The 13,788-nt window shown below is 42.0% G+C and overlaps 1 protein-coding gene across 2 annotated transcripts; it reads left to right on the top strand.

The window, feature by feature from the left end:
* The first annotated feature begins 3,910 nt into the window (after positions 1 to 3,910).
* TENT5C (terminal nucleotidyltransferase 5C) lies at positions 3,911 to 13,456 on the top strand. 2 transcript variants are annotated; one of them, XM_085324618.1, is made up of 2 exons: positions 3,911 to 3,925; positions 7,648 to 13,456. In XM_085324618.1, exon 2 carries the CDS (start codon positions 7,674 to 7,676, stop codon positions 8,844 to 8,846), a length of 1,173 nt encoding a protein of 390 aa, XP_085180744.1. In that variant the 5' UTR covers positions 3,911 to 3,925; positions 7,648 to 7,673; the 3' UTR covers positions 8,847 to 13,456. The 2 variants fall into 2 exon arrangements, with proteins under 2 accessions (XP_085180744.1, XP_085180742.1); XM_085324616.1 differs by lacking the exon at positions 3,911 to 3,925 and adding an exon at positions 4,318 to 4,361.
* Positions 13,457 to 13,788: the final 332 nt, after the last annotated feature.

Below are 13,788 nucleotides of genomic sequence, written 5' to 3'. Positions count from 1 at the left end.
CTTGGGTTTTCCACTTTAGAACCTCATAGCATGACTGAATCAGCAAAACTGGATCTATTGCTGCAGAAGCAGAGRTGTGGCCTTGAACAAAGGCGTAACTCTCGCTTTCCTGCTGGAATTATTTGGCCTGCATACGTTGTCATACATTTGAGTAGTTCTGTTCAGTCAGGCTTTTAAGCAGTTGCAAGTGTGTACGTAAGACAGTTGATGAGAAGAAAAGTCTGCAGCCTATAGCCCACGWTGCCGTAAGCAGCACACTGCAAAGCTGTGGAAAGGCTAATAGGTGGGGAGCATCTTAAAAAAGACATTTATGAGAGCCAGTGACTCTGAGTTTCTGTCTCCTCCTCAGATCTAAATGTAGCGGAAGCTTGGAGCTTTGTGCAGGTTTTGCTGGTGATGAGGACTGTGGCATTTTTTTGCCTCTTGGAGAAGTAGTGTCTCTCAGCTCCAGCTGAGACCAGAACATGATGGCGGCTGAAATGCYCTACATGGGAGCATCTCCTCCCTTGCAGCAGCAACTTYCAGCTGTTGCTGTGCTTCCAGTGGCAAATTTAACCTCTGCATTAGTATACTTTGTGGGWCTATACTAGAGTTTACATTTCTATTTTTATATGTCAGGGGAAGAATGTCTGCATCTCTCTACCGGAAACCTGAAAGACTTATAAAGGCTATTAGCAACCAAGAATGGAGCTTACTCTTGATACTCTGAAGGAGGATTTCACAGTAACCTCATGTGGGTGGAACTTTCCTACCTGCCTCCATACTCTCAGTGTTTGCAGACATGCAGTTACTCTATGTGTCTAACAAAAAGAAGAGAATTTCCCAACTACAAATTTGACGCTTCATTATATAATGGAGCATGACAGCTGTTACTACTATGCATTAATAACTCCATTTCACTTTATGACTTTAACAGTTTTAATAACCTAGATTTATAATGACACATGACATTCAGCACTGCATCATGTAAGGCAACTAATCTGATAGTGCCAGGTCACTGAGCTGACCTACAAGTTTTTAACTCGTTTCTTCTGCCAAATTTGCTGCCCTATTTACTGGATTAAAACAAGTTGCACTGTGTTTATAGAATTCTTACTAGCCTCTATTTTGGCACTTCCCGGACTCTTTTCGCTCTGTCACCTGACCATCCTGGAATACAGTTGGTGGGCCTTCCTTCCTCATCCTTTCTCTGATACTGTTAAAAGCAGTTCCTACAAAATGTATTCTGAAGAGGATAGCTCAGAGAGTAGACAGAGAGGACACCTCAGGATAGCTACAGAGAATGGAGGAGGAAATGTGTCTGGGACGAGGTGCTGAAAATACAGACAGCAATGAGGTTGTGGGAGAAGGACAAGATGGTAATACTCCAGGAGCAAAGGGAAACCATGGATCCTGTAGTCAATCTTGAAGGAAGGATAGTTTGCAAAGATTGGGATCATCTGCTGTAACTTTTCTGTAGCTTTAGTGTTATAGCTCACAGCRGGAAAGTCAGTCCGGAAGAAATACAAACATTAAGACTACAACCTGGAACTGGCTCTGGGCTCCCCTTGGAGAACTCAGCAGCCACATGTAATAACCCACACTCTCTCATGTCTTTTCTTACCGGGGGCTGCCTTTCCACACCWCCCTAGCCACACAGTACAGTAATCTACCTTAGAGACACAGGTGCATGGATAAGAGAAGGTTAGCTGCCACGTGAGGCAAATGGGCTCCATCTCCTAGACACTCATTGCTTGAAGATGCATTTCCTCACTGCTCCTGCAAGCTGCACAGGAGCCTGGCTCAGTAGTTTTTAAATGGCTTTCCAAAACCCCAAATCCAGCTGACTGCTTCTATGGGACCAATGAAAAGTCATTAAAAAGAACAAGTGTATTGCCAGGATATTTAAATTCACTACTGATTGCTGCACTTCCACTGAAAAAAATATTCAAAGTCTGCAAATCAGAAAAGGCAGAAAATATCTCATGTGTTCAATCTTTAAGACTCAGCTGAGATGCCAATTTTTATAAACACTTCTGTGAAACAAAYGCTTATAAACAAATAGCGTGAAGTAGGAACCTTTTATTAATATTTTAACATCTGTAATATGTAATATATACTACAGTTTATCTTTGCCTTTATTAGTCTCTAACAAATATTACAAACACAAAATATTTTTCAGCATGTACTTTAATTGCTGTTGGTCCATGAGTCAGCAGAAAATATACTGTCCAAAATAATGTATATTACCATAAGACAATAACACGAGGCAGAAATATTCCTGAAGAAATATTCTTGAAGTGGGAGACCATTCACTGTTAACCTGTCAAGTGGGACTTCTGTTTACTTGTAGTTATGCCTCCTTAATTTCTGTTATTATTCCTGAGTTCCCTATTTTTCTTTCTTGTTGTAGAAACATTGGAAAAAAAGGTTGAACTAGACCTTCTGGATCCTCGAGGCTAGCTCCCTAACATCATCATCATCATCATCATATCATATATTTTCTCATTTAGCTCTATCTTGGAACTATTTAGTTTTATTCCCTTCCTTCTCTTCCCTCCACCCCCACCATATCCTTTAATTAAATAGCTCGTTCTCTTTTCCTGTTATTTATCCTAACAATGTACTTACTGAAAAAGGCCCGTATCCTTGCTCAGTTTTTGTTTTGCTCGTGAAACAAGCAAAGTCTGTTTCTGTTTCCTCAGAAAAAAGGAGCTTTTCAGTTTCCTCTTACAAGGTAAATTCTTCTGTGTGTGTGTTCAGGTTTGAATACATCTTTCTTGAGTGTATATGACCAAACAGTATTCCAGAGGTGTTTTTCTCAATGTTTTGTAAGTACTTCTCTACCTTTATATTTCAACTGACCTCTGCTAGGATCAGTCTTGCTTTTTCCCCTCTGCTGATTCCTTGCTATCCCAAGAACAGCTAATATTCTAGATTCTTTTTCTCCTTTTGCCGAAATGATATGGGTTTACAGCAGAAATTCTAAGTATTCCCTAAGTACATGATCTCGCACTTTGCACTGTTAAATGCATTCCAATTTTATCACTGCACATTGCAAAGTTATTCTGTTTCCTGTGTAGTAGTTCATTCCTCCTCCATATTTACAGTGCCTCCCTTCTTCACATCAGCTGGGATTTTTGTTAGCACATTGTTTCAACACTGTTATCATTTCCCTGCAAGCAAATCCTTACCAGCCTTGCAATTCTTGCACTAATTTCTAGTTTAGCTAACTGTTTCCTGTATGGCACCATATCAAACTCTTTACCAAAGTCTGGAAATTTTAGATATGTGAGCTACCAAAGAATTATATTGGTTCTGCCTGAGAGAATATATTTGGAAAAGCCATGTTGTATTTTAGTCCACTTTCATGTCTTCAGTTACTCTGTTCTTTGAAATTTTTAGGCCATTGCCTTTTCCTGACATGCAGACCATCAGAAAGAGTCATACATGAAAGCTCCCTCATGAAGTTAGGTCTGGAAACCTAGATTTAGTGAAACTCGTAATAGTACGGACAGATGTTCTCAGAAAAGCTTYTGTTGCTCGGAAGAACTGTTTTGCCTTTGGCTGCCAAATTCTGTACACCTTCACAGTCAACCACCCACCAAACACGCGCCTGAAGGTGCACCGCTGAACGCGAAGAAGCGTTATAAATCGCTGCGGGGCTTTGGGGAGCCGGAGCAGGTGCACGCCCCCGGGCAGAGCGCCTCTGCGCCGGGGGCACCGGGCCGTGCAGGGCACGTCCCGCTCCAGGCTCCTCCCGCCGCCGCCGGCGCCGCCGGGAGGCCCCACGCGCGCCGCGGGACCGTTACGGGCGGCGCGAGGCGGGGGTGGAGGGAAGAGAAGGGGCGCGCGGGCGACCGTTACCGCGCGCGCCCGCTGCGAACTGACTGGGCTCGCGGGGCGAGACCTCTCACGGAGCCGACGGCCCTCGAGGAGGAGCGCGGTAGGGAAGCGGGTCCGCGGCGCGGGCGGCCGCCCCCGTCTCGTCCCCCAGTAGTCCCCTCGGCCCAGCGCCTAGAACAACGGCCAAACCCGCCCCCTCTCCCGCCAGCGGAGAACCGGGCTCTGCAAGGAGCGGGGCAGGAAGGGACGGGGGCTGCCGTTACCCCCCGCCGCCGCTCTTTCGGAGAGGGGAGCGGTCGCGCCCCCCCCGCCGCCGCCGCCGCCGTCAAGCCCCGCGCGGGCGGGCGGGCGGCGGCGGTTACCTAACGGCTCAGGGTCGCCCCGGCGGGGCTCGAGAGAGCGGGGGAGGCGGGGCGGCGCCGGGGGGCGGTGCTGAGGCGCGCGGGGCTATAAGAGGACCGTTAGGGGGCGGGGGGAGGCGTGCGCGTGAGGTTGGCGCGGTCGGTTCGGGGTGCGCGGCGCGGCTGAGCTAACCGGTGAGCGGGGCGCGTCCGGCGCGGGGGGGGGGAACCGGGCGGGAGCCTGCGGTAGGACATCTTAGCCCCCCCCTCTTGGGCGGCGAGGAGTGGGATCCTTCTTGGCACCCCCCCCTTTTCGGTGGGAAGCTGCGTGCTCGCCGCCTCGAAGTGTGGCGGCCCTTGCTGCGTGCCCTGTGCTGGGGACCGTGGGTGAGCAGTCAGGCCGAAGCTCTTTCTGCGTGTGACTTCTGGCTTTATGGTAGAGCTGCTTCAGAGGGCTAGCTCGGAGGTGTCAGAGCAAGCGTTAACAAAACTGGCTCACCGTGCTGTGGTCAGAGTTATTAATGAAAAAACTCATCTCAAGGCATGCATTTGATCGGAAAAAAAAAAAAAACTACTTGAAAGTGAGTTTTATGTAACCCAAATGAGCAGATAAGTGAGGAATCTGTGCCTGGAGCTGAGCCTGTGGTATAACAACAGTGTGTAATCTACCCTATGTCTTGGGGAATGGAGCCAATCAAGAAGATATAAATTTAAAAGTTCTCTTAAGTGTCCAAGCTTTGTTTACTTGATAGCAGATACAGTCAGTACTGGGGTCATGTACTTAACATCTGATTTGAAAGTCATTCTTTCATATRGTAAAACTGCTCCACATGGATAAGTAGAACTGTTGTGTTTAATTTGGGAATATACCTTGAGGTTTTGTGTGTAATATAAATACKTAAATGGTGATCATGGGTCAGTGCTCTTAACTGTCTAATGTGCTGACTAAAATTTGCCACTGATAGTACAACAAAGCACTCTTAACTCTCAGAGGAAGCATCTTTTAAAGGAAACCAAATCTCCCTGCCTTTCAGTATCTTTTGAGTTTAAGTCAGTATGTACTGCTGTAGTACCACAAGAATACTGTTTGCTGCAGGTACAGTCATCTACATTTCTTAAAATTTTTATTAAATTATGTCTCATAGGAAAGAAAGTTCTGTTGCAGAGTAATATACTTGATTGTGATGAAGGTAAAGGCTGTTGACCATTGTCCTCRCTCCCTTTCTGCCTGTGATCTGAGTATTTCATCCAAGTGGAGCTGTAATAATCTTGAGAGTTAATAGTAGAAATAGGTAGTGCTTATCTTGCTCTCAAAACTGGTTTCTTTTGAGTGATCTTCAGATATCAAATCTTTTTTGATGGAGCTACTAGGTATGACATAGGAGGCATGCAAGTTGTTAATGCCCCAAATGTATTAAACTTAATCTTGCCATAAACCTAAATCTTGCAGAGTAGACAAAACACTTGAGTAATCTGAGGATGAGTGGTTTCATATCCTAACAACTTAGGTACCATGCTGCTACAGTTCAAAGAAGAGTTCAAATCCTGAGATATCCCTTTGGAAGACACTGTCAAGGGCAGCAGTGCACATGATTCTTCTACATAAGAATCTTGAAGATGAAAGCAGAACCAAGTGTGGGGGTGGAAAATGCTGTTTTCTGGTTGCTTGGTGGGCTTAGCTACTAAGGTGTCTACGTATAGGAAGAGGGGGAACACTTTCTGATGAAGGAMGTGAGAGCATTTGCAGCTTAAGCTAGGAGTCATGGAAGTCTTGCACATCATTCTTTAGTGATCTGCAGGCCTGAAGGATTTCATGAAAACATAGTGCTTCTTAAGATAAAATACTTGAATGTGCTTAAAGTGCCTGTGGGCAGCTACTGGCAGGCTTGATATCTTCAGGATTTTGTAGCCTTGGTGGTGATAAGGCCTGAGTTAGAATCTGCTGGATTATCCTGGGCTAATTTAATTTATAGATTACAGGCTTGCTTCATTCCTGCTGAACTTAATGYGACTCTCATAATGAGTGAAGATGATAATGTGGTGGAGCAGTTTCTGTTCAAGGATAGAAATTGCTTGACAAGGAACACTTAACCTTATTAAATGTCTGATTTAGGGTTTGACTAGTCTCTGTWAAAAAAAAAAAAAAAGCTGACAAGTCAAAGGAGCTGTTCACAAATTAAAAACTGGAAAAAGACAGGCATGAAATATGATAGTAGCTACTCTCTATATATTTTAAAATATTCCTTCTACTAGACAAATGCATAATAGGAAGTTATATGGTTGGGGTTCAAACAATCCTGGCAGGCAAGAGTTAACTACCTGAAGTTTGAATAGCCTGTCCTTGGCAATGGCAAGTGCAGTCCTTCCTAATACTTGGAGCAGAAGGTGAGGCCTCTATTAGTCTGTAGTTGTCAAAAAGCACCTGGCCACAATAGAAACTTGGAATGCTTGAAAAGGAGTAAGTATATTAATATTGGTTGGAGTTGCATTACTGTAGAACAGATTAAGTATCTACATGCTCCAAAACACAAGCCTTTTAAGCAAGAAGGTAGGAATTKGTTCAACTACAAGACTTAACGGACTACTCTAAGTTGAGAAGTTCATATGAGGCTATGATAATCTGATCATTGAGGTTTTAAACTACTAAATGTTAAAGTGTAACACTGTCCTGATGTGTGCCTTAATCTCATCTGGATGTATGCCAACTCTAACAAGTTTGCTTTCCTTCCACAAGGGAGTGAAAGGCAGTACAGATATGAATATTTGCACTGTGTAATCAAACCACCTTTTTGAATCTGAAGAATAAAGAATTGCTTATAAAGACTGATTGTGACTATAAAGACTGGGAATGTGATTGAATAGTTGTAGCTGTTAGCTGACTTTGTAGCTGGAATTTTGTCCAGGATGCTAAAGTGCTGTAGCTTTTTGCAGGAGCAAGGTAAACTTTGTCCTTTACCGTTAAGCATCTACAACTTATTTTGGGTGTGTATGTGGAAAAAATGCATGAAAAGAAAAATGTTTATGGCATTATTAAAGTGCTTTCAGTGTACTAGATGCTTATAAGCTTTAAAACTAACACCTGAATGTCTTCCAGTATCATGTTAGCTGTAAAGAACAGTTTGAGCTTCAAATGTAATGAAACAACTTTAACTCTGAGAATTGCTTTGCACTTGCAGTGCTGGCTTCAGCTAGTATTGTGGATGCACTTAAAACTCTGGACAAAGCTAATGTGTCACATTCATTGAGACTTTCAATTTAAAACAAACCTGTGGTATGTAAGTCAACCTCAAAAAAAGATGACTAAATTTTGTGCATGCAACACTAGATAGGCTGAGCATTCTTTCAGGGGAAAGGCTTGCTGGTAAGCATTAGATTGTAGAATTAGTTTTTTGTCTCTATATGTAGACAGAACAGCAGAGCATGCATACGCAGGAAGTGTAAATTTAAGATCTGACTTATTATTTTTTCCTCTTCCCTACAGTTTCTTTGGAGAAGAAAACCCTTAAAATGGCAGGCAAAGGAAGTAATACAGACTGCATGTCATGCAGTGTACTGAACTGGGAGCAGGTCAGCCGTTTGCATGAGGTTCTTACAGAGGTGGTTCCAATCCATGGGCGAGGTAACTTCCCAACACTGAAGATAACTCTGAAGGACATTGTTCAGACTGTTCGGAGTAGGCTGGGTGAGGCAGGCATTGTGGTACATGATGTCCGTCTGAATGGCTCTGCAGCTGGTCATGTCCTGGTCAAGGATAACGGGCTGGGATGCAAGGATCTGGATCTCATTTTTCAAGTTTCTCTTCCAAGTGAGGCAGAATTTCAGTTAGTTCGAGATGTGGTGTTGCGATCTCTCTTGAATTTTTTACCAGAAGGAGTAAGCAAGCTAAAAATCAGTCCAGTAACACTGAAGGAAGCCTACATCCAGAAGCTAGTGAAAGTGTGCACAGAATCTGACCGCTGGAGCTTGATATCACTTTCCAACAAACATGGCAGAAATGTGGAGCTGAAGTTTGTAGACTGTATAAGACGGCAGTTTGAGTTCAGTGTGGACTCTTTTCAAATCATACTAGACTCCCTGCTCTTCTACTATGACTACTCAGAAAACCCTATGTCAGAGCACTTCCATCCAACTGTGATTGGGGAGAGTATGTATGGGGACTTTGAAGCAGCTTTTGATCACCTCCAGAACAAACTGATAGCTACCAAAAATCCTGAAGAGATCCGAGGTGGTGGGCTTCTAAAGTATAGTAACCTCTTGGTACGAGACTTCAGGCCCATGGATAAAGATGAGATCAAAACATTRGAGCGCTACATGTGCTCCCGATTCTTTATCGACTTCCCAGATATCCTGGATCAGCAGCGCAAACTAGAGACCTACCTCCAGAACCACTTCTCCAAAGAAGAGAGGAGTAAATATGACTACCTCATGATTCTGCGCAGAGTGGTGAATGAGAGCACAGTGTGTCTCATGGGACATGAGCGAAGGCAGACTCTCAACTTGATTTCTCTGCTAGCACTCAAAGTACTGGCAGAACAAAACATCATCCCTAATGCCACTAATGTTACCTGTTATTACCAGCCAGCACCTTATGTTAGTGATGTAAACTTCAGCAACTATTATCTTGCAAATGCTCCTGTTCCATATAGCCAGTCCTACCCTACGTGGTTGCCTTGCAATTGAGCGTTTCCCTTGAGAGTTCTTGCATGGAGGCTACTGAAAGTCAAGATGCTGAGTGTACATAGAAACCTCTCTGACAGTTATTTGTCTAATGAGAATATACAGCTTGCTTTGGACTGTATTTACTGGTATGTAGTAGGATCGTGCAACCAGGTAATCTGTTAAGAGCCTTTTAGTACATCTTTGCAAATGCCAAGAAGCCTTATTGCCTCTTCACTGGGAAAAGAGAACCAGCAGCTGAATGTTAGAGGAGCAGTTACAAGACTTGCTACTAATCCTGGAAAAAGCTATTAATGTGTGACCTAGGTATAACATGAAGTAAACAGTGTTAGCTAATAGAAGATTAGCCTGAATAGAAGAACATGGATGGCCAGTCCATGTTCTGGCCAACTTTCTGTTGAAATTGTGTGTGTTTTTTTTTAAAGTGGCCAACAGCTCATGTCTTATCTGGACTGCTTGTACTTTCTGGCTGTATAGAACTAGTAGCTGTATGGATACTGTCTGTCTTGTAGAGGGCCTCAAGGTTGTTTCCTGTAGTGCATGGGGATATAGGGTCCTGCCTCAAGTTCAAGATGAATTTCTTGGAAGTTGAAGATGGGTTAGCAAGTTTGTCTGCAAAGCATGAGCTGACTAAAAGTAACTTTTCTTGGGTACAAAAAGTTGGAAGGTAGCATCTCAAAACATACACCAAAGCATGATCTAAGCTCACTAGTGTGCAAAGTCCTTGAAACAAGGAATTGAAGCCTTGAATAGAGTTAGAAGCACTGTTTGAAAGGTTGGGGTGAAAAAATAGTATTGAGGACAGGCTCAAGATAAAGCTTTTGGCTACTTCTTTCAGAAACTACTGGCACAGTTGGAACATAGTTCAGCTCTTACACTGAAGCTTGGCTTTCATTCTCACAGGTCCACAGCAAGCAAAAAAAAAAAATCACTAATTGCAGGATGATGTGCACTCCTGCCACAGTATAAACTTCCAAAAGTGCCTCCTAGAATGAATTTATTCTTGTACAGCTTCAGGCAGGTCCTGAAGACTTGCCTTTCTGTCACCACTTAAGGGTTAAGCTTACTGGTTTATCACTRTCACTTGGTTATTGTATTTTTTTTTTTTGAGGCTAAGTCAAATTCTTCCCCTCAGGTGGTTTTAACCCTGACCTGAAAAAGATATAATCCCTAAGCAAGGCTCTCTACAGATGCTGTATGTGAAAGTCTACTCCTATTTTCAGAACAGCCTCTGAAAGTGTGTGTATACATATTCCCTTTGAAGTGTAGGTGGCTGACATGAAAGGGTAGATGCAGAGCTTGCTGCTTTGAGATTTGTGCTTTATAAGGAAGGTTAAAAATTCCCCTGTTCTGTATATAGTCCTTTGCTTAACCAGAGGAATGGACCAGAAGGGCAGACCTTAAAGCTACTTGATATGTACTGGTGCAATACTTAAGAATATTTATTTGCTAACCCCTACTTGTTACTTGACTTCTAGCTATCTCTAGTAGCTTGTGAGACTGAAGTGACAGATGAAACAAAAGATCTGAACTTAGAAGGTAAAGCAGAAAGCAAGTGGAAACCCAATGTATAGTTGCCATTAGTATGGAAAATAGTAGTGGTGCAGCACTTACCTGGTGAGGTTGAAAGACTGCCTGTTTCTGGTAGGACCAAAGACTTCTAGCTATGTTGCAAGTTCTTTCACACTTCATAACTAATCCAAAGAGACCGCTTCAGTAGAGCGGTAAGGCTAGTTTGTTCAAATTTCATTTAGGCTAGGAAGGCAGAGAGAGAATCTAGAAAATAAACTAGCCAGGTATGCTTTGACTTAAGTTCTGGTACAGTATTGTAAGCAACTTCAGTAGCAAATAGAAAAATAAGGGTCAGAAGACATCAAAATTATTAAAGGCTTCCTGAATAGTCAAGTGACACCAGAATATTTAAATTTGAAAATAAACCTTTTCCTTTAAATCTGTCTTAGGTTTAATAGAGGCTGTAGGCAAGGCATTTCTCATCTGAGAGACTGTTTAGAAGGCTTTTTTCAAACTGACATGCTGCTGGTGCTGTATGTCAAAATTGGTGCAGACCTACTGCCTTGATATAAACCTGTGCATGCATAGCTGCTGCATGCAGGCAATACTTGGCCTGGTATAGAATACTGTTAGAAAGAAAGGTATTTTTAGCTTAGGAGTTTGCAATCACTTCTTAAATAGCTGTTTTCAAAGCTAACCTAAGCTATACCCCTTGCAGAAGTAAGCTACTGCCTAGAGGGACATGTTTGATTTGCATATCAAGTAGCCTAGACATGCATCTGTCCTGTGGGATCTCATGGCTGATCTTTAGAAATTGCTTCTGTATATCAGTTCATGTAGAAGAAGTGATCAGATGCTTAAGAATTCCTCATAAGCTTAGAACAAACTACCATATTTTGCTCATCTTTGAATGCCTTGGCTGCTGAACATCAGGTCAKATGCATTTACTGGAAGAGAAAGTACTGGATGAAGACTCTGATTCCACTGAGATAAAACTCTGTAGAATTCAAGCTTTCTTCAATGGRTATTTTGCCCTTGCTAATGTAACTTGTTGCTGGAAGCTTTATGTTGAATGGTTATTTTCTCTGAACAGCTTTGTTTTTTTTAACTCAGCAGAACTTTGTTCCCGTTCTTGCTCTTAAGTTACTCCAGCACATTAGAATTATTGATGCTTTTTAATCTGGATGCTAAATGTTAAGGTTTTGAATAGTTAAACTTTAGCCTTGAAGTTGCGTATTACCTACTGCACTGGCACTAGCATAGAAGGTACAATGTTCTGTGTTGCTGCCTTCAGAACAAAGCTGACCTGACAGTATAGTTAGAGCTGAAATACTAAGCAGCTTTGTGTCACTGTGCTGCCAACATTTTATCCCCCTCCCCCCCTCTTTTTTTTCCAAGTTGTATTGGTTGTATGATGATACAAGTGTCAGTGGCTTGAGTTCAGGCTTATGGTGGCCCCTTTTGCAGGGAGTAACATAAGAGTGAGCACTAGGCTAAGCTGGAGTAATGACCCTAGCCAAAATTTATGCTGCYTACTTGATTCAGTCTCCTTTTGGGCTTAATGATGCATCTGCAAACATGTTCTCTGTTGCCCATTTCAGTATCAAGGGGAGGTTAAAGATAGACTACTATGCTAATACATTCTCACTGGGCAGTGGCAGTAAAGTAAAACAGCAGGTAATACTAGAGTGCAGACTTTGTACCAGTTTATCACTTGTGAGGACTAGGCTTCTAGTTAAGTAGATTGCATAGTTTAAAAATGCTGTTTTTTTCCTATAGCTGATAAGTTCTGCTGGGCTAAGTCAGTCTGAGGTTAAGCATCTGTTGTCAATATTTATCGCTAAGTTCCTCTTTCAATTTACAGCTTACTGAGATGACTTCCCCACTGTAAGTGAAATTAAAATCTTCCCCAAGGTGCTACTAAGGARACTAGTAGTGAACTAGGTTTTATTCACTCTGGTTGTAATTCCTATACTCATCTATGATCATCTGAAAAGTTTATATGGTAAAGCATACTTGAGCTCAGGGAGCGTAAGTGTTGCTGCTTCTGTTCTCAGCTGTTCAGCTGATCACTAAACTGGAGACTGAAGACTACCACTTGCTTTCCTGAGTAGTTATTCTTCAAAAGCTCTTAATCCTATTTGAGCATGAATATCTCTTCTACAAAGCAGAAGCTAGTATTTAAATCTAGTCCAGATACTTACTCTTGTATTGAAAATTATATACTAATATTCTGGGACTGAGTTCTGGAGCATTTGGTATGTCTTGTGCCTAGACTTCATGGGTTTCTGCTGTTCACTAGAATACCTACTTATGTTGGTAATTATCTCTGCTTATCAATATATGAGCACTTGGAAAGAATCTTCTGAAGTCTTGGACACACTGATTCAATCAAATTGCCCGTGTATTGAGTATACTTATTGAATATTCTTCTCACTAAACAGCTTATTGAATCAGGGTGCCATAATTGTTGGGTACAGGAATAAGCAATAAGTTGGCCATTGTCACTGGCAGATCAATCTGATCTGGGCATCAGGAGAGTCAAATGGCTAATAACACTTCTGTTTGTGGCATCTAAGTCTTACTCAACCATTACTATCAACCACTTATTAAACAGTGAAGTGTATTTAAAGCACTCTTTAGTTTGAATGAAACAAGTTAAAGGAAGGAGGCTGGGTTGTAGTTGTAGATGCTTTGGTGGTGGTTAGGAATGATTTGAACACTTTCTCACTTTTTTTTGGAAGAAAAGGCCACTCACTGAAGTATTTAGTTTGGGCTTGTCTCTTTCTTTCTGATTAAAACTACACTTTGTGTTTGAAATTTAGAAGTAGTTTTCTGTATTCATTCCTTATCTTTTTTTTAACAATTAAGAGAAGTCAGCGCTCTGAATATCTCTTACCTCTTCTGAAAAATAATTTTTTTAAGCTGGCAGAACAAGTTACTAGAAGTATTTGAATTTTCAGTGAGCCCAAATGTGAGATTGGTCGCAGTAACTTGTCTACTACTTTGCACTGTAGTGTTCACCTGTCATTCTTGGAAATTGGGTTTTGGACCTTAATGATTCTGAAATTCTTGTACAAATAAAATTATGCTAAACACTGCTTGCCTCAAGTTATTGCATTGAAATAGTGCTGACTAGGAATATTTGTGGTGCTTATTGAACAGTGTATGTAAATACAGTAGAAAAGATTAAATTGTAGTGCTGATGGGGTACACAGTAATGTTTGTCTGGGGATACTACTCAGATTCTTCTCTTCAAATGTACACATCTGCTTCACTGACAAAGTTGATCAGTTAAGGGAGACGTGATCTAACTTTCATTACACTATAGTAACAGTTTCTAGAGAAACATTTGTTCTTTCTGACAACTAACCTTATGGTGGTCTGAACCTTGTTTCCAAAATAGATGGAGGCACATTCCTAGGCCTGTTAG

Source organism: Rhea americana, unplaced genomic scaffold (genome assembly GCF_003343005.1).
Source record: "Rhea americana isolate MKP2758 unplaced genomic scaffold, rheAme1 scaffold_92, whole genome shotgun sequence".
In the NCBI taxonomy this organism is placed as follows: domain Eukaryota; kingdom Metazoa; phylum Chordata; class Aves; order Rheiformes; family Rheidae; genus Rhea; species Rhea americana.
This window is presented reverse-complemented; position numbering and strand designations above follow the sequence as displayed.